Source organism: Lactuca sativa, chromosome 8, assembly GCF_002870075.4.
Source record: "Lactuca sativa cultivar Salinas chromosome 8, Lsat_Salinas_v11, whole genome shotgun sequence".
In the NCBI taxonomy this organism is placed as follows: domain Eukaryota; kingdom Viridiplantae; phylum Streptophyta; class Magnoliopsida; order Asterales; family Asteraceae; genus Lactuca; species Lactuca sativa.
Window position 1 is genome coordinate 80,518,245 of NC_056630.2, and position 20,621 is coordinate 80,538,865.

Here is a 20,621-nt window from a genome sequence, read left to right on the forward strand (position 1 = left end):
GGAAAAAAAAAGGAACTTGATGAATGCCTCCTGATCAGTTTCACTATCAAAAAACGTTGAATATGGAAGGTTTATATGTGGTATTTTACAAATACTAGATTTGGTGGAAAGGAATACTTACAAATTTTTTGATAAAGAGTTGAAGGGCTTTAGGAGTAAATGTTTGATTTTTAATTTATGTCAAAAAATGGCAATTTTATCAAGGTGGTTGGATTGGTTTACTACGGAAGGGCTTTTTGGTCTTTTTTTGAAAAATTCTATTGGAAAGTGTTATATTCACAGTTAAGGAGTTTATGGGGTTGGTCTCTTTCCTTTGCCAACTTAATTCGAAAATGAAGGGTATAATTAGTATTTTATAAACACTAGAGTTGGTGTGACAAAAACTGAAGTAGGATGCTAAAGTTATCAATGGAACGAAAGTATAATGTTATTTATTTAATTAGGTTAATAATGGTAAAATGTTCAAAGTAATGAAAATGCAATATAATTTTGAAAAGGTCAAATGCAAGAAAGTACAATGTCGTTTCCTAGGTTTGTGTAAGGGTTGAATGCAAGAAATGAAAGTAATTTTGTGGTAAGTGAATAGTTATGCACTTGTGTGGCTATTATAGCAGCAAATTTTATATTTTTTTTATGTTAATTTTTCTTATTAGAAAGATTTTTGTAGTAAACAGATGGAATCAAAGAGAAAGAAAATGAAAGTTAATCAAGACAAAATGTGTGCTTTTTGTCGAATCTTAGAGTTGATTTTCTATTTTAAGAATGTTTACTATATATATATATATATATATATATATATATATATATATATATATATATATATATATATATATATATTTGGATTGATACTTTATTATTTAAACCATTTAATGGGTTATTAACAAAACTAACTAAAAAAGAAATAAATAAATAAAACATCTACGTATCTACTAAAATAACTGCTTGCAAATAAATGATTAATATTATGCCTTTTTAAAATTTTAATGTTGCTTGATTTTGTAATTTATTGTGTTCTATTTATTTATGTTTATTACACTACCGTTATATTTATTTTTTTGTATAAAAATATCATTTTCATGATTGATTGTGTTTTTTATATTTTATTCAAACTTATATTGCATTGTACAAAATCATAATTTTATTAAAACTCAATACATACGGAATGTATATCAGATATTCAAAAGACACTATTCAAAATAATATATATTAAGTTTAACTAATCATTATAAACTTATATATAAGGCTTATATCGTTGTAATTTAATAAAATTTTGTAAATTTTTGATTTTTTATTATCATTTTAAATTATCAATAATATTTTTCCTTTTTTCCCGTAGTTTACAGGTTTTAACCTAATATTTCAATTAAGCTGAGACCATTTAGTTTTTTTGTGAAATGAAGGGATATTTTTTTAGTTTTTTAAATATAAGGACAATAAATTCATTACTTGAAAGAGACCATTTATGTAATTTTATGAAACTTAAAGACCATTTCTATACTTTTCCAATTAAGCAAGGACCATTTTATAAATATTGCCGACTTCCTAAAATCCCCCGAAATTTTACATTTGCCGATATCAAAAAAATATAAACAAAGTCCTTTTACATAGTGTTTAATCTTAAAAAAATTAAAAAATTAAATAAAAAAGGGTTTGTAATCACCAATTAATTTCATCCACGTATCCTGTTTCAACGTGTGAAGTTGTCCTTGATTATTTGTGCAGAAACTTCTAGTTCTAGCAATCGACTCCACTCTCTCGCAAGATCTCGCCATATCACTGAAAGATAAGAGGTACGTTACCATTGGATCGAGTTGATTCCTATTTTATCTGATGTAATCTTTTGATTTAATACGATCTTTTGTTACTCTATCAGCTCGTTCATGTTTTTGATTTTGATTTTGATTTTGACTGATTGAAGCACTGTGTGAACTTTATTGAAGGTAATTGTTGAATCCTTTTTTAAAGAACATCAGTCGATCTGTAAATCTGTTAATGTGATTACGAATTACCAAAATTAAGTTGACAATACAGTACGTGTTATTGAAATTACTTAGGGTTTGCAAGGTTCCATAAAGGAATTTGATTGAGAAGAACATTTTCTTGAATCCCTTTTCTTTTTTATTGAGATGCAGCAGCAACATCGTATAATATTTATGCTAATAAATGTTGATTCAAATTCAGTTGCATCTTGAATCTGAGGATTAGAATCACAAAAGTAATTTTGCAATTTTCAGTATCCTCTCTTTTAGAATCCATCTACAATTGGGTGTTTAATTGTTTTCTTGGTTGATTAATTATTATCAGGACTTTTTGATTTCTTCTGTTTCATGTTCGTCTACTTCTCTACCCATCTAATTTGGTGTAAAAGACTTTGTAGTTGTTTTTGCCTTTTATTCTACTCTTTTATATATGTAGATCAAGGCAAATCACAACCTTTTGATACATATATTGGTTATTTATGTACATGTTAATGACTAATGAATGATCTTTTGAATTTGGCAGATTTGGATATGACTCTAGAACATATTGTTGAAGTTACAGGCCTTTCCCCTAGGGCTACGGATCAAGATGTTTACAATTTCTTTGCTTTTTGTGGCGCGATTGAACATGTTGATATTGTCAGGTGATTTCATTTTCTTAAATTTATTACTATGTGAATTGAGTTAAGTTAACAACTCTTTTGGTGTAGTTAGTAAATAGAACTATAACCTATCAAGTAAAAGTTAATAGTTATGAAAGGGAAAGGAAAAATAATGTATATACTTAAGCTAAGAAAGGGAAAATGACAAAACAAGTCCCTATACCACACAAGTATAATCTAATTAGACATTTTTTTTATCTAACAGGGCGGGGGAATACGCGTGTACGGCTTACGTAACCTTTAAGGACGCGTACGCTCTAGAAACAGCTGTCTTACTTAGTGTAAGTTCTTCTTATGTGGTCACATCATGACATTAAAACAACAATCATTAAACCTTAATATTTTCAAACTCTTTTAGGGAGCCACACTTTTGGATCAAACCGTTTGCATAACGCGATGGGGGCAAGATGTGGACGAACCCGAGTTTTGGAACCAACAGTCGTTTTCACATGATGACGGGAGTAGTTCAAACGTAACATATCTTTCTCTTTATCTACAAAAATATTCATTAAATATAAAACTGTAAAAACACGTCCCACATGGATAAAAGAGCAAGACAGATTATAAGAGCATCTCCAGTGACAGCTGCTTCTTCTGTTTTTTGGGTTAAAAAAAGCTTTTTAACATTGGGGTAGCCTTTTTCACTCTTTATGCTCTTATTTGACAAGATTAATCAAATAACCACTATTTTTTTTCGTTCACAAAACACCATTGATTTAAGAAAGTACCAACAAAAGGTAAGCAACTCGAACTTTTTGTTCACAAAATATTTTTATTTTTATAGTTTTTAATGGTATTTTGTGAATGGAACGTTCCGGTTGTTTATCTATAAAACATTGGTGTTTTGTAAAAGAACAAATAGCCTTTTTTACTCATTTATGACATTAATCCTCTTTTTGGGTTTTTATTTATTTTACCTTGCTAGTTGTTTTAATATGTTGTAATAACATATTAAAATATAAATTCTAACTAAAAATGCAAAATAAAATATCCACAAATGTAACCACAATTTTTTTTAAAACTACTAAAATTAACAATATACTCATACCAGCGTTTCAAAAAGCTTATTAAGTCTTTTTTTTTTTTTAAGATTCTTCCAAATATACCCTTTATTAATTATAAAATAAAAAACTCGATCTTCTACATCCCCTTTTATGTCATTTTAGATATTTTAGCTAGCTTGTCAGTTAGTTTACCAAACTTTGTTTTTTTACCTGCCAGCAGCTAGCTTTTCAGTTAGTTCACCAAACATAGTCTTAGTATTTTAATTAAATTTCTAATATATCAATTTGTACAAGTTAAAATTGGTGGGACAACTGTCATTATCAACTGTCTACTGTCAATTATCAACTGTCTACTGGGTTACAAATACAATCTCTCTATCAATCATGACAGATACACGCAGACCAATACGCATACACAGCTGGCGAAGCGGTGACATTAGCTCAAGATGTGGTGAAAACGATGATAGCGAAAGGCTACATTTTAGGCAAAGATGCTCTCGGAAAAGCCAAACAATTCGATGAGTCACATCAGGTTTCCGCCAGTGCGGCGGCAAAAGTGGCGGAGTTGAGTGAGCGGATGGGGTTGACCGACAAGGTGTTTGCCGGAGTTGAGGCGGTCCGGTCGGTTGACCAAAAGTATCATATATTGGATACAACTAAATCGGTTGTGTCGGCCACCGGAAGGACGGCGGCTGCCGCCGCTACTACGGTGGTTAATAGTAGTTATTTTTCAAAAGGCGCTCTTTGGATGTCGGGTGCTTTGAGTAGGGCGGCGCAAGCGGCGGCGGATTTGGGGTCTCATGGGATTAGCAAGTGAAGTGAAGTGGTCGGTGGGTTTTCCTTGTTCTTGTTCTTTTTTTTTTTTTTTTTTTTTTTTTTTGTTAAAAGAAGTTGGAGTATTGTAGTTTGTATAGGTATGCACTAAACTTTAAAACTATTGTTTTTATTTTAAGTTTTATAAATAATTGATATATTAAATATGATAGGAAAAATTAGAATAAGAGTAAGGTTTTCGAAATAAACAATTTGTTTTGTAGATGATTGAATATATTGAGCGAGTTTTTAGACTTTTTTTTAATGAGTTATAAATATAATAGAACTTTAATGGACCATTTTTTTTATATGAAGTGGATGAAATTGGTATATGAAAAAAGAATGAAGTGCATGTGAAAGTAATATTAGTCTCAATTTTGTAACATAAAGCTTGAATTATTGGTGGGTTTGTTTCCTCACATGATCTGGATGACTCATGCTACATTTAAATTTTTATATTGATGAACTCGCCGACTCATATTTAGTATAGGGATGTAAGTTATAATTTGTTGTTTCTGTTGTAAACGTTGAAAGCTACTTAAAATGAAGAAATGTATCAAAAAGATCGTGATGCTTTAGAGAGGTCTAATTGCATAAAGTAAGGATTTATCGAAATCCAACATTAGTGTTTAAGTAATATACCTTTTGTTGTCTACTTTAGCGAAAAGCAGGTATTCCATCTGTTTTAAACTTTTAATGTGACAATGATAATCATTGTGCAACTGTGATACTTAGCAAAATTGCAAGCATTATATCTAAGGGTTATAAAACAAACCAACCAAATGGGTTAGCAAACCATTAGGTGGAAAGTTCCTTTATATTTATTTATTTAATAAATAAATGAACAAGAACAAGTTTTTTGTTCATTTAGTTAAATAAATGACATATGTCAGCATCTATCGTCTGTGTTTGTGAACATTCATTTATATTTGTTCGTTTATGTTCAAAGAGACATTGCAAAGTACGATCTACATATCGGTTGTGTTGTAAACTTAAACAAATGAACATGAACAAACTCTTGTTCGTGTTCATTTTTACAACACTTAATATACATGCGTGACAACTTTTTTTTTTTTTTTAAGTATTATCTCAAAATAAGTATCTAGCTCATGAGCTCATGAGTTTAGGTTGTAAAATCATGAATAAAACCACATCCCTGTTCATGAGTTTAGGTTGTAAAATCGTGAATAAAACCACATCCCCATTCACTTTCATTTGTCCACCTTACGTACTTGATGTTGAAGTCATGTGTAAACTTTGAGGAGTAGAAACTCTCTTGTGAATATAATGGTTTTTGAGAACATAGGTACATCAACAAAATATCTTTGTCCCCAAAGCTATCTTCAAATTCCTTTTTTGTGGTATCCGAGGCATGTATAATTTCTTCATTTGAGTATTTGGATTTTTTTTTCATATTATTTATAGTCTATTGCAATTCGATTACATTAGTTTTTTAATTCCAGCACTGCCCAACTGTAGTAGTGCTCTTCCCTTTTACATCATGTTTAACCTATTTACCTTCGACTTTAGCCACCACTCTGCCACCTCTAGATCTTCTACCGCCACCCCTTCATCACTAGACTCACTCGCATGTCTTTTTCTTTGTACACTTGGTCTATTGGACATCCTTCCAGCTAAAAAGGGCAAAGGTTTGGTGTATGCAGTTCTAAGTGACGAGCTACTTCCATTAACATGTAGTAAGTTAGTTGTATATGTTGCCTTGAACTTCTCTACATCAAACCACATATTGATAAAGTTCACATGATCTTGCCCAATAATATATAAAAGGGTTAATGCTTATCCATGTATATAAGGAATACTTGACATCTCCCAGAGTCTACAAGTGTATACATGTCCCTCTAAATCAATAACATAAGCATAACCATTCCTTACTTCAAAATCAGTTACTCTACTTGGGTATACATGACAATTCCTGTAATGAAATTAGTACTTAAAATTACTACTTGTGCAATTCAAAAGGAAAGTAAAAAGATTACAAACCTCAAGTCCTCTCCAAAAGTGTGTATCCCACTTCTCTTCCTTTTCTAACATATGATAAAACCTATCGATCATCCACAAACCTAATTTCCTCAAGCATAGTCAATAAGGATTTCTTTCTAGCAATTATAATAACATTGAAGAACTCTACAATTCCATTTTTAACTGCATCACATGCTATTTCACCCTTAAAGAAAGCCATGCACCATGTTTGCGGATCTCTTTATTGAAGATGATCATAAGCACTAACATTCACCTTATTGATTTCGTCCATTTTTTTCTTCAGAAAATCACCCTCATTAGTAGAAAATGCTTATAGCTAAAACATGTTTTTGAATTCAACATTACTAAAAGTCTTCATAAAGTTAGCATATATGTGTCTCCCACATTGTTTTGTGCTCCACATATGGTAATATTTTTTTGTGGCTTCAATCAACCCTCGTAATGTATTAAAGAAATAAATTAGTAAATAAAAGACACAATTTTGAAATAATAATTTGACCAAAAGCATATCTTATGTTGATCAGAAATTATACCCATTCCACTTCCACCTTGCAGGCCAAGATCCATATTAACTATTTCCACAAACCATTTCCAATTACCCTTGCTCTCAATAACAACAATTGCCCATGCAATAGGATATACTTGATTGTTGTCATCCCTTCCTATTATTGTAAGTAGTACTCCTTCACATGTACCTTTTAAGAATGGATTAACTCGTGAGAGTAATTCCACACCTTAAAATAATGGTTTATGAGTTTACCTTGTCTGAGGCTCATTGCCCTATACCTTGATCTATCTGTAACACTTAGACCAAGACACTTCACAATGAAACTTGCTTTTATTTATTAATTGCATGCCCTTACATTTCAATTATGTTTTCTAATCAAATCCTTCACAAAGTATATTACACACAAAGTTAGGTTCATTAAATTTGCATTGTTGAATTTTCTAACACATTTGTGTTTGTCAACAATTCGTTTATACCTAAAAGGATATTTATTGAGTCATCCAGGAAGATTGAAGTTTAGATGTACACTAAACTCTATCATTTTTTGTACCGTATCTAAAAACTAAGTGAACGTTGTTACACTTTACGAACATTAAACTATAATCATTGTTTATAACATAATTTGTCAAGCAAATTTTCAATTAATGTGGTGATCGGTACCTTTTACGACTTCATCTTATTCCATTTTACTATTGGATCGTGTATGACGTAATGTACACCATCCTCATCTCCTAAATCACGCACATTATCTCCTTATGTATCATCAATTTCCTCCTCATAACCAAATTTCTTTTCCACTTCATCATACTCGTCACCATCAGGTTCAATGTTAACGTCTTCATCTCAAAAACATATAAGAAAACATCATTGCATCTCTTCTTAGCCTGTGCTTTGAAATCCTCTTCCAACTTGACATGTATTAGATCAACCGTCAACATCAAAATTTTCCTCCTTGTATCCATCAGAATAATAATATGTTTTGCTGGTTTCAGCTGCAAGTAAACATGTATGTCAAGAATATACTTTTGACTAAAAATCGGTGTACATGGATGGATAATGGTGTGTGATTTACATTTTACGGACATGATATTTGCACGTTAAAACCTTAATTTCTCTTACTAGGATTCGTTTTTACCTTCACATATGAAAACCCCCGTTAAAAGCCCTTAGATATTCATATTGCATGCCACACACGATGCCATACAAGCGTGTGATGAGTTGTCCATCGGGTAACCTTCTACTTTCCTAAAATTGATTAAAATAACAAGTAATTTGGATTTAATTGCCAAAAAAGAAACATTAAGGTTTAATTGAATATAAGTTTAAAATATAAGGATTAATAAAAATATTTACCATTTGAATGGAATAGAATCAAACTTGACGTAAGCATACAAAAGAAATTGGAATCCGAATGGGGCCACTTGCAAAAGACTCATCGACCGCGATGCCGACATCATACTTCACTTTCCGCCGATCCAAACTAAAATATCCCTCCGGCCAAATTTGACCGTGGTTGAGTGTCGGTCACTTCGTCTAAACTCCACGTCTTCATCGCCGCCGCTAAAAGTCAACATATATTCTCAAACTCAACTCCAGATCTATTTCACTGTAATGTGTAATGTGTAATTTGTGAATCCGAGTTTGAATTAGAGGCGATGGATTCGGTGTCGATCCGTGTTCCTTACAAAAACCTCAAGCATAATGCCGATGCGGAGGTTGAAATGATGAGTTTCCAGGAAGAAGCTGATCCACGGATCGAATCCGATAATTCGAATAGATTTTCTAATGGAAATGGCTCCAATTATTCCTCTTCTTCACCTCAAGGATTGCCGACGGAGAATTGTAGCTTGATTACGTTGATTTTGAGCTGTACGGTGGCTGCCGGAGTTCAATTTGGTTGGGCCTTGCAACTCTCGCTTCTTACGCCTTATATCCAGGTCTCTCTTTTAATTTTAACATATTGACAGCAAGTTTTGGTGAATGTATGAATAGATGGATATATGTCTATGCGTTGATCTGCGTGTGTCCGCTGTCATCCATTGAAGCTTGTGCGCTTAGGTTGAATATACGTATAGTGATTAGGTTAGATCCCTGGTGATAATACCTTGCTTGTCGAGGGTTCTAATCCGCTTATCCCTTTCCTGATTGAGAAAGAACTGCCTGAATAAAGACTTGGTGATTGTAAACTTATTAGGCTATGTGCTGCATATTTGGTTTGATTTTTTATATGCTTAATCTGCGGGTTTTGAGATAGTACATACTTAATATATCCGGGATTCATGGTACCTTAGAGACGAGATTGGTTGGAGATTCCAATTCTGGGTACTTGAAATTTGAGTTAGGAAATAGAGGCTTGGTATAATGCTGAGGCTTTGCCCAACTGACCAAAAATACTCAAGATAGGACTACTTATCTATGCAAGTGACATACTGATGACCTATGCAAGGCCATAACTATTATTGGAAATTAGGTGCATGCACGCAGCATCACACACCTACACATAATGCCTTCCTCTCTCAGGAAAATCTAAGTGGTTGAGAGATCATATCTTGCTCTTATCTGTAACTTGTCATTTTTTGTGTACTTGGAATGTAAGTCTTGAAGTGGAATCTCAATTGCATAGTGTAAGTTTGGGTGCTTTCAGCATGTTTGACAATGATGGTGGTCGATGAGAACTTACTTTCATATCTAATTTGAACTGAAAATGAAATTTCAGTCTCCTTCCTATACTTCCTAGCTGGGTAATTCTGCATGACTTTATGAAGGATTCGTATGAGAAGGTCATGTTGAACATGAATAGAACCAGTGCCTGATGCACCATGGCTTTATGCAAGTTGGGGAGCATAATTGTTAATGCGGTGCTTAGGCACTAAAAGTTTTTTTTAACAAATTGGATCCTTGAACTGGCTAAGGTCCATGATGTTGATGAATAGTAGCTTGGCCTCTGAGGTGCATGAGCCCTTTTGATGAATCATAAAATATTTGTATTGCACCTTGTTATTTCAAATAAGACTTCTTTTGCAAATAGCATATCTGCTTAAAAAAAGATAAATAAGATTCAAGACTGTTAAACATTGTTTTAACTAATGTGATGATATGCACTTGAAAGAGGAAAGAAAAGACTGAACTAATATGGATATGCTGTGCATATGCCTCTTATCCCTTCACTTGTCTTCACTTATTTCTTTTGGTGATCTTGTCAAATTTAGGTGCAAATGTGTAAGTTGTTCTTAATGTTAATGGTAGAGTAAGTAGTCAATATCAATTAAAAGTTAATGGAATGGCAGTGGGCTAATTGGTACGTTCTCAGTCCCAAACTTAACTCAATTATTCCCTTTTTGAGAATGTCTTAAACTGAACAAAAATTTCCCTTTTTGGTAAAGTTTCAATGCATTGTGCAATTACTAGTATTAACTTAGATCCACAAGAATGGGTATATTACAACGTGAAACAACATATATCTGTGTTCTGATATCATATCATACTAATATTCGTACATTAGCAAGACTTACCTTTGGGATAACTTTGTCTTTATCAGTTACAGGTCAAGTTAGTTTGTTATTTTATTTTGGTGGTCAAACTTTTTATTGACTCCAACTTTTTGTTTGTTTCAGACACTTGGAATAGGGCATGCGTTCTCTTCGTTTATCTGGCTTTGTGGGCCCATTACAGGTCTTGTGGTAAGTCAACATACTATTATGGCTGCACTTGTATACTTTGATAACTGCTGCATATTAGGTAGAAATAGAATTAGTTACTTTCGTTATCTGTATTTCTTTTATTTTTCTGATATTTTAAGGCAAGAAAATCTTTTTTTTTATACATGCCCATTAGTTACAAATGGCCATACCTGATCACATGCATGCATTTGTTTATACTTGATACTGATATGTTATTTACTTTTTACTTCATCAATATATAACAATATCTATGCAATCATTATATAAGTCACATGGTTGAATGAACAGGACACGTATCATCCTATGTCTCTCATAAGAGTAAATTACAAAATCACCCCTGATATCAATTGCATCTCTATGTTAGGGTACCAAACATTCTGCTGTTATACCGACTAAATAAACATTGTTTTTCTTCCTTCTTTTTACTTGGTTTTTGTAAATTGATCTGAAATTATCATATGTTTTTTCAGGTTCAACCTTGTGTTGGTATTTGGAGTGATAGATGCACTTCAAAATATGGGAGAAGACGACCATTTATCTTAGTTGGATCCTTAATGATATCAATTGCTGTGAGCATTCACATGAAATAAATATATTTTGTTAAGCAGTTTTATCTTACTATATTTTGTATCCACTGAACTACATTTTTCACTTTAGGTGATAACAATCGGGTTTTCTGCAGACATTGGATACTTGATTGGAGATACAAAGGAACATTGCAGGTTTCCACTTTCTTCTTTATAGTTTATCTCTCTCATTGTATTTCATAATAATTGATTGTATATAACATAATTACATAATGCAGTGTGTATAAAGGTACACGAACAAGGGCAGCTTTTGTTTTCATCATAGGTTTCTGGATGCTAGATCTTGCTAATAACACCGTTCAGGTAACAATTTATAAAAAAATTGTTTTTATTTTTTTAAACCATTATTTTAAATACAAAGTAACAATTTTAATAATTTCAGGGCCCTGCTCGAGCTCTCCTGGCTGATTTAGCAGGTATGTGTCAAGTTTTCTGAATTCCTCAATCTTAATTTAGATCAAAACCCTAAACCCAAATCTGTTAATAGTTTCACCTTATGATGTTTATGTTATGTCTCTAGAAATGCTAATAATAATATTTATTCATTTATTTGATAGGCCCTGATCAGAGGAACTCAGCAAATGCTATATTTTGTTCATGGATGGCGATTGGAAACATCTTAGGGTTTCTATCTGGTTCTAGTGGAAATTGGCACAGGTAAATTATCCATTAACAACTATTGGAAGTCTTGTTATCAAAAAGTTTTATTTGAATTTTGTTCATTGCTTTTTCTAATTATTTTGATCATTCTCCATGGCAGGTGGTTTCCTTTCTTGAAAAGTAGAGCTTGTTGTGAAGCATGTGGAAATTTGAAGGCAGCCTTTTTAGTTGCAGTGGTGAGTTTTTAATAGCTAAATATAAATATATCTAAAAATTGATAAATTGACAAACAAAAAGCCTTCTGATGTTTCTATCTGACAAATGGAAACTTGGAATATATTAAATGATAGATATAAAACATGTTGTTGGCAATGGCATGTTTGCAGATTTTTCTTACATTTTGCACACTGGTGACACTCTATTTTGCAAAAGAGATCCCTTTAGCACCAAAACAGCATAAAAAGTTATCAGATTCTGCTCCTCTTCTTAACAATCATCATCAGACTGGGTCTGAAAATTCAGAGTCAAAACCTCTGACAAATTCGGTTGACCATAAAGTTGTTAAATCATCTGAGGTTGAAGAAGAAGATCAAGTTGAAACTTTTAATGATAATCCAGGGGCAGTTTTGGTCAACTTGTTGACCAGCTTACGCCATTTACCAGTAGGGATGCATTCAGTGCTTATTGTGATGGCTCTCACATGGGTAAGTTTTCAAAAGGAAACTAAGGGTAAAATGGTCATTGTGCTTTTATTTACTTTTTTATATATGTACATGTGCAGTTGTCATGGTTCCCTTTTTTCCTTTTTGATACGGATTGGATGGGGAGAGAGGTTTATCATGGGGACCCAAAAGGAGATGCTGCCAAAGTTCAAGCCTATGATGAAGGTGTTAGAGAAGGTGCCTTTGGTTTGCTATTGAATTCAGTAAGCACAAGAGTTTTGCATTTTCCAAATTCTAAATAATCACTAATTCATATTTATAACCATTTGTCTGACCATATTAAGTATTGGGCAGGTGGTTCTTGGTATCAGCTCTTTCCTGATTGAGCCAATGTGTAAGTGGTTGGGTTCAAGATTAGTGTGGGCGTTGAGCAACTTTGTTGTGTTTGCCAGCATGGCAGGGACAGCTGTCATTACCTTAATTTCTGTTAAACAATCTGGAGGAAATCAAGAAATTGTTGGAGAAAATGAGGCAATCAAGAATGCATCTTTGGTTATTTTCGCCATTCTTGGTCTTCCCCTTGCTGTAAGTACTACATCTCCAATATTATAAATAAATCGCCTTCTTATTATAATTTATAAATAATAAATAGTTGTAATTATGTATGTATTAATTTGTGTGTATGTTGCAGATCACTTACAGTGTTCCCTTCTCTGTCACCGCAGAATTGACTGCTGATACAGGTGGCGGCCAAGGTTTGTACCATAATTTTCACCTTTTTATGGATCTAAGCATATTTTATTTTTTGATTATTATAGTAATAATTGAGTAGCTAAGTCAATAAAAAGGTAACAGTTTAGTGGCTAAATCATTAAAATGCTGAAAGTATATTGTGCTTTTCTGTAATGATAAAATCATTATATCTTTTTTTGACTGTTTCCGGTTTTGGAAAAAGGTTAAAATACAGAAAAGCACAACACACTCAAGTTTCACCCTTTTATTGATTTTGACATTGAACTATTTTTTTTATGATTATCATAATAATAGTTCAGTGGCCAAATCAATAAAATGATGGAACTTGAAATTACATTGTTTTGCCCCGATTTGGTGTCCGCGAAAATTGGTTAATTTTTTTAAATGGTAAAAAATTGTATAAGAAAATAGTTGAATGGCTAATTTTTTTGTATGTTAATATTAACCCAGTTTGACTCATTCACTGAGTCAAATTTGTCACCTATAAACGCAACTTAACATTTGCTTATTTTAATTGTTTGATGGATGTGGCATTCAGGATTGGCAATTGGAGTTCTAAATCTTGCAATCGTTATACCTCAGGTAGCTTGATTCTTTCTTAACGGCTGTTTTCTTTTCTTAGCTAATTGTGCTATAATTTCCATATATATATATATATATATATATATATATATATATCCTTCAAATAATTTCAAAAAGACAGCACTCTCTCTTACTTTTGAGTATGAGGAGGGAGGGAGTTTTTGTCTTTTACAAATTTTGTTCTTATTGACATCGGTCTGAGTCTGAGTCTGATATGATGAACAGATGGTGGTGTCACTTGGTGCGGGCCCATGGGATGCGTTATTTGGTGGAGGGAATGTTCCAGCATTTGTTCTTGCTTCTGTAAGTGCCCTTGCTGCTGGTGTATTTGCATGGCTAAAGCTTCCGACTCTCTCAACCAACTCTTACAAGCCAACAGGTTTTCATTTTGGGTGAAACAACTGCCACCCTGTACACAGTATTAAGCCCCAAATGTACGAGGTTTTCAAAGCCATTCTTAAGATTCGTTCATTTTTCACATGTTTTGGGTTTGTACCTTTATACATACGAGCACTGTATATCGTTTATAGTGAGAAAGAAATTTTAGCGTAGGACAACCAATTGATGTTCTTTTTGACAATCATGTAATCTATAAACTAAACCCACTACATTATTATATCAACGTTAACTTTTTGGTGTAAAATAACTCTTGTAGTATTCTTTGGGAATAATATGAAGTATGAGAAAGATAACCTCGAGATTTAGTAAGATGTGTGTTTATGTTGTTTTATATAATTGTATGCATGTTTAAAGTTGTTTTAAGAATTGTAATTTGAGGCTATGAGCTTATTAAAAAAAATTATGCTCTATAAAAAACTACTATTTAATTTGATTTACTCTTTTCTAAGTCTCGGGATCCGCTCTAGTCGAGTAAGAGATTTCAGCAATACCAGCCAGAACCTCTGATGAGACCTATCCATCGTAGATAGCGCTTTAGTAATAAGATAGGGCTTTTTCAGGAATCACTCTCCGTTCACACGGTTCTCAAAGCAGAGGAGGAAGGGTGGGCAGCAAGTCCGAGAGAAGTGGTGATCTCATCTTGCTTGCTGGGAGAGCAATTCTCTGTCTTCGTTCGTGATCATGTTGGGCGAAAGGTAGTTGTAGAGGAGCGGCTGTGAAAGGGCTCTTCCCCCCTATATAAGCAAGCCGTAAGATTGCTTCAAATAGATTTGTATTTTATGGAATTTCACGTGGTCCCCACTCCAGGCCATAAATCGCACCCAAAGTCCCAAACTAATCCATTTCAGTTTTCCCAGCTTAATTGGCGTAGAAGTTGCCACGTGGCTTCTGCACACCATCATCCCACTTCAAACTCTTCAAAACTGATCACCATTCAATCCTTAACGGATAAAACCACCACCTCCATCATGGCAACGGCCGCCACTGCTACGACCACGACCACCACACGCCTCCTATCACCGACCACCACCTCCATCGCCCATCAAACCCTCCGTTCCACCTTATCCTCCTTCACAAAACCCGCATCCCTTAAAACTCTCAGACTATCCACCAAACTCCACGTTTCTTCCCCTACCGACAAACCCATCTCCACCACCACCACCACCAAACCCACCCAAGAAACCATCTTTTTCGACGGCGGAGCACACTACGGTGACCTCGTCGCAAATCTCCTCCTGGGTTTCACTCTCGTTTGGCTGCCACTCACTCTAGCCGCAGTTCTCAGAGGGTTTTTCTTGCGATACAGATTCACAAACTTACGGGTCACCGTGATATCCGGGTTAACGGGTCAGGACAGGAGTGATTTTTCATATAAAGTCGTCAAAGATGTTCAAGTTGTACCAAGGTTTATTGGTGAATGGGGTGATGTGATCATCACTTTAAAAGATGGAACTAAGGTTGATTTAAGAAGTGTCCCCAAATTTAGAGAAATTGCCAAGTATTGTTTGTCCATGGTTGAGAAAAAAGGTGCTGATGAATTGGAAGAGAGCGGTGGTGCTAAAGGGTTTTGATTTTCGATTATGCACACCACCTGTTCGATTATATGACACCGGGAAGTTGAGGTTTGAATCTGGTTTATGGTGGGTTTTCTTTGATCAGAAGAGGTATGTACATTTTCATAATTGCTAGTTTGATCAAGATTTTCGGTTATATATGGATGGTATAATTTTATGTTTAAGAAGTTACTTGGTGTTGAAATTTGATGTACATTTGATATTTTAGTAAATTGAAGGTATCAAAATTTTCTGTAATTTGCGTTTGCAGAAAAGAAATTTACCATTTAATTTTTATCTCCAATTTACAAATTTGTTTACGCTTGTTCACGTACCCCAATTGAAATAAATGTTGATCATTCATTTTTTTGATGATTAGAGAATTTAGTGGTAACATATATGGAATAAACACACAACTACTTTTGAAAGTTAAAGCTACTACTATTGCTAAAGACAAGACTTCGAAAATTTAGCCATGACATATGTCATAGCACTTACATTATAATATAGCAAGTATATCCAAATCCCATTTGGATCATCAAATAACTTGTTGCTTATACATGATGTTGATAGTTGATACTAATGTCATTCTATTATATTGAAGGCACATAAGTTTGATATAACACAATGGTTTGTTTATATATCCTTGCATATTGAGGCTTATTACATACAACATGGGCTTCTTTTTCCTAATGGACTTTTAACTCCACAAAGCCTATTGATGCATTAATTTGACCCAAGTCTTCTCCACTATGATGACCCATTGGTCTACCATATCCTTTCAGTTATAGTAAACCTAAAAGCCACAAACAATTGGATTTATCCTTTCCCCCTTTTTTTTTACATATAACATGACTTCTACCATTAAGAAGTTTAAACCAATCTTTTGGTTGTTTTCCTTTATATATAGTCTCACAACAAGCTCAACCATAATGCCTTTTAGACCCGTTTGTTACACAACACAAAAAATAACACGTTGTATTGTGTTTGACATACATTAAACTGATACAACTGGTAGTATACATATCATGTATTGTGGAGTTGTGGAGGAAGGTATAGGTTCACATGCATCAATGACTTGTAATCCTACACATTAAGTAGTTGTACTTATGTAACAGTAGCAAAATACATAACAGTTTTATGTGTCAGTGAGTAGTGATGGAAGCCTGGAAGGACCCTTTAATTTGAGAGGTTGGAAAGGAATCTATTTGAGTACCTTCACTTATTATTATTGACTGACTTCACCATACACACACACACACACACATATATATATATATATATATATATATATATATATATATATATATATATATATATATATATATATATATATATATATATATATATATATATATATATATATATGAATATCTTTTCCCAAGTACATTCCCTCTTAGCTAGCCAAAGGACAATCATTCTCCTCCAACTCATAAAAAACAAATTTATCAACATTTTAAAATAAAATCAATCTTTATAAAAAAAGTTTTTCTTCTTAATACCATATCATTATGTCCGAAAAACAAACGTCGTGTAAGATGTAAATTAGATATATATTAACGAACTAGATGAGCCGACATAAGAACACGATATCTACAAGGAGCTTAATCCATATTGGAATTGGAGAGCTTAATCCATATTGGAATTGGAACTTGTTATGTGAGTTGTTGAAACTTGAACTCTTAAAATAATCAATTGGTGACCATTTTAAAATAAGATTTTTTTTTCTACAAAAGGGTTATTTTTCTTGCTAATTCCAAGTTGCTCCACAAAGTTTTGTCCTAATAACATCACGTCAGACGTAAATCAGATATACGTTATCCAACTATATATGCTCAAATTAGAGCCAAATGTCACAAGAACCCTAATCCATATTAGAATTCAAACTCATATCAACTCTTAAAACAATCAATTTGTGACAATTTTAAAAATAAGAACATATTTCTACCAAAAAGGTTATTTTTTCTTGCAAAATTTAAACCAGTCCACATGGTTCTATCTTGGAATTGAAACTTCATATTGTTGTTCAAGTTTTTGAGGAAGCATTAATTATTTATGCAAGCATACAACCCTGGAAGTGTGTTATGTTGTGGGGGCTTAAAAAATAAGACAATTTTATTAACATTAAAAAAGGGGGGCAGGAGTAGGAGACACCATGGATGCTTTTGATCTGTATTTTGAGTGATTCCATGGTTTCTTTATCTGCCATTTGTTATGATACAAGTTATGAGGCATGATGGGGATTAAAAAAAGAAGGATCCTAGACGGTGGTGTCTATTCAAAGTGTGGTGGCAGGTGGTGGCTCCGCCTTACCCCTTCCTCTCTTTATTGAAATATGTTAAAGAGAAAGAAGAGGGCCTAATGGTTGCATACTTGGTTTCTTCTTTTTTCCCTTTAGAACTTTGCAGGCTGCAATGGGTATGTTCCCCTTTTTAACCCGAACCCACCTCCAAAATGAGTTTCTTATAAAATGGGTAAATTATTTAATGTGGTAAACTATATATATATATATATATATATATATATATATATATATATATATATATATATATATATATATATATATATATATATATATATATATATATACATATATATATATATATATATATATATATATATATATATATATATATATATATATATATATATATATATCTTTTCATTTGATTTAATACAAAATGAAATGAATAACTTACTAGAAAAAATTGAGGAAATAATGTTTTCTTTTTTAATTATTATTTCTTTCATTTCTTCAAATATAATTTTATTTTCTTAAACATTTTAAAAACATCATTTATCAATAAAGAAAAAAGAAAATATCCATAATAACCACTTTTAAATGTTTTTACTATAAAATAGCAAAAAGAGTTAAAATGATCTTTTTTAGCCACAATTTTCACAAAATGCATCGTCGTCTGTCAAAGATGACGTCATCCACCAAAGATGATATCATCTGCAAAATTATATATATATATATATATATATATATATATATATATATATATATATATATATATATATATATATATATATATATATATATATTTTGCCAAAACGATATCCTTACGAGGGTGTTGATTGTGAAAATCCTTGGTTGACTGCGAATGCTGATGTCATCTTTCAATTTTTTTTTTATCTCATGCATTGTTTTATTATTTTGATGAATCCCTACGAAAATTAATAGCTTTACCTATTAAAACAAAAAGGTTCCCATTAATTTATTTCTTATTTATGATACCAACATCCATGGATAAAATTGTATTTGTATGACACAATTGCTGCATAGGATTCCTAATATTTATTTATTTATTATATATTTATTTATGTTTTATAACTTTTAGGAGAGCAGTAAAAGATGACTCAAAATGAGGGTGTAAAGATGGAAAAAGGTAGTTAATAAAAATAAAGAAAAAGATATAATATGCAGAGAGATAGCAACAGTAATACTAGTATATATCTACTGCATACTATGACTTCAAAAAGGCAACTCCAATGTCCACAAGAACCCCACCTCATGGATCCAAAGCAAACCTAATTTTTATGTATACTATTTACATTCTCTTTCGTATGCAAACAACATAAATTATCTTATTCTTTTCTCTTTACAAATGTCAAAAATAATTTTCATTTATTGAATATCTTTTCACGTTGATACAATAAAGGTTTAACTTTTTCAAGGTGATAAAATAGTATTAAGTTTGCTTTTTGTGTAATTTATTTTTTTTATTGCATTTAATATGATATTTTTTTTATTATAATGCATTTCAATTGGATAACTATGTCATAGCAGATGACAAGGTTGACACGATGTCAGCGTAAGGTAAACCCGAATGAACAAATTCCGTCACATTGAATATCATATTGAGTACTGGTAGGATTCGACACTAGTTTATACAGTTGAAATATAACTTAATAGTGTAACGAGATCCTAAAAAAAGTTTATTCACCTATTAACCCTAAATTAAACATGTTGATAAATATAAAAATATCTGGCTATCAAAAAATCATGTTCGTATATGTTACTGATTTTTTTTTGGAGCATAATCTCTGATATATAATTTAGTGAAAAGATTTAAGAAAAAGTGGTGTGTACTCTTGTTTGTTTGTTGCTTGTGGATGTGGGGAGGGGATTAAAGTACCAAATTCTCCCTTTTATGATTTCACTTTGTATTATAAGTCCAACTTAGAATTAGAGATAATATAAAAGAGGGTCTCGAGGGAGCGTCTACTGCTAACCTACATTCTTCTATTTGGGCCCTTCATATTAATATACAATTAGAGATTATCATTATTATCGTTAGATTTATTATTTTTATGTGATTATGATGAGAAAAGATATGTTCATACAATCATATCACGTGAATAATTAATGTATCAGTTTTGATATAAAACATTATTGTTATAATGGGTTAATATAGCTTTCAGCCAACTAACTATTTGAAATATCTATTCTGTTAAAACCTTGGCTTTTGTTTTTAGTTCCATTTATGTAAAGCAATTGAGTGAAAATCACTACTAATTACCTTGAGATAATGAAGAGGAGTAGAAGTTCATGTTTTGCACTTGAGATTGTTTATTGGAACAATTTACTTGTCAATCTAACCTGTTAATGTAATCATTTACAACTAGACCTAGTCATACTTATGCTTTTATATTTCCTTGGTACTCAAGTTTACTTGGTACTCAAGTTTACTTGGTACACAAGTATACATTTGAGTGTAATGGTATTTTTATTAGACTATAGGTTACTACACACAATAGTTAGGTTTATTATTTGTGTATATAATGAACCATTTGTTGGAAACAAAATGGATTTACCTATTTTCCAAAAAAAG

General features: G+C 32.3%; 3 protein-coding genes and 1 long non-coding RNA gene across 8 annotated transcripts; 3 read left to right on the forward strand and 1 right to left on the reverse strand.

Annotated features, from left to right (window-relative positions):
* The first annotated feature begins 1,631 nt into the window (after positions 1 to 1,631).
* LOC111896124 (binding partner of ACD11 1) lies at positions 1,632 to 4,511 on the forward strand. 2 transcript variants are annotated; one of them, XM_042897609.2, is made up of 6 exons: positions 1,708 to 1,790; positions 1,874 to 1,940; positions 2,503 to 2,623; positions 2,847 to 2,922; positions 3,000 to 3,113; positions 4,037 to 4,511. In XM_042897609.2, the coding sequence occupies exons 3-6, from the start codon at positions 2,511 to 2,513 to the stop codon at positions 4,460 to 4,462; spliced, it is 729 nt and encodes a 242-aa protein (XP_042753543.2). In that variant the 5' UTR covers positions 1,708 to 1,790; positions 1,874 to 1,940; positions 2,503 to 2,510; the 3' UTR covers positions 4,463 to 4,511. The 2 variants fall into 2 exon arrangements, with proteins under 2 accessions (XP_052622582.1, XP_042753543.2); XM_052766622.1 differs by lacking the exon at positions 1,874 to 1,940 and having other exon boundaries at positions 1,632 to 1,790.
* Positions 4,512 to 5,384: 873 nt separating this feature from the next.
* Positions 5,385 to 8,451, reverse strand: LOC111896099 (uncharacterized). Its single transcript, XR_002851803.3, has 3 exons — positions 8,321 to 8,451; positions 8,103 to 8,212; positions 5,385 to 7,959 (listed from the first exon to the last, which is right to left on the reverse strand). It is a non-coding gene; the product is annotated as an uncharacterized LOC111896099 (long non-coding RNA).
* LOC111896097 (sucrose transport protein SUC3) lies at positions 8,441 to 14,539 on the forward strand. Of its 4 annotated transcripts, none has more exons than XM_023892118.3 (14): positions 8,441 to 8,904; positions 10,582 to 10,647; positions 11,118 to 11,216; positions 11,305 to 11,369; positions 11,453 to 11,537; positions 11,617 to 11,650; positions 11,792 to 11,891; positions 11,995 to 12,070; positions 12,221 to 12,538; positions 12,616 to 12,759; positions 12,851 to 13,081; positions 13,188 to 13,251; positions 13,788 to 13,831; positions 14,057 to 14,539. In XM_023892118.3, the coding sequence occupies exons 1-14, from the start codon at positions 8,623 to 8,625 to the stop codon at positions 14,225 to 14,227; spliced, it is 1,779 nt and encodes a 592-aa protein (XP_023747886.1). In that variant the 5' UTR covers positions 8,441 to 8,622; the 3' UTR covers positions 14,228 to 14,539. The 4 variants fall into 4 exon arrangements, with proteins under 4 accessions (XP_023747886.1, XP_023747887.1, XP_042753433.1 ...); XM_023892119.3 differs by having other exon boundaries at positions 8,832 to 8,904; positions 11,330 to 11,369; XM_042897499.2 differs by lacking the exons at positions 8,441 to 8,904; positions 10,582 to 10,647 and adding an exon at positions 10,990 to 11,012.
* A 455-nt stretch (positions 14,540 to 14,994) lies between these two features.
* Positions 14,995 to 16,074, forward strand: LOC111896098 (uncharacterized). Its single transcript, XM_023892120.2, has one exon. The coding sequence runs from the start codon at positions 15,010 to 15,012 to the stop codon at positions 15,799 to 15,801; it is 792 nt and encodes a 263-aa protein (XP_023747888.1). The 5' UTR covers positions 14,995 to 15,009; the 3' UTR covers positions 15,802 to 16,074.
* The last annotated feature ends 4,547 nt before the right edge of the window (positions 16,075 to 20,621 follow it).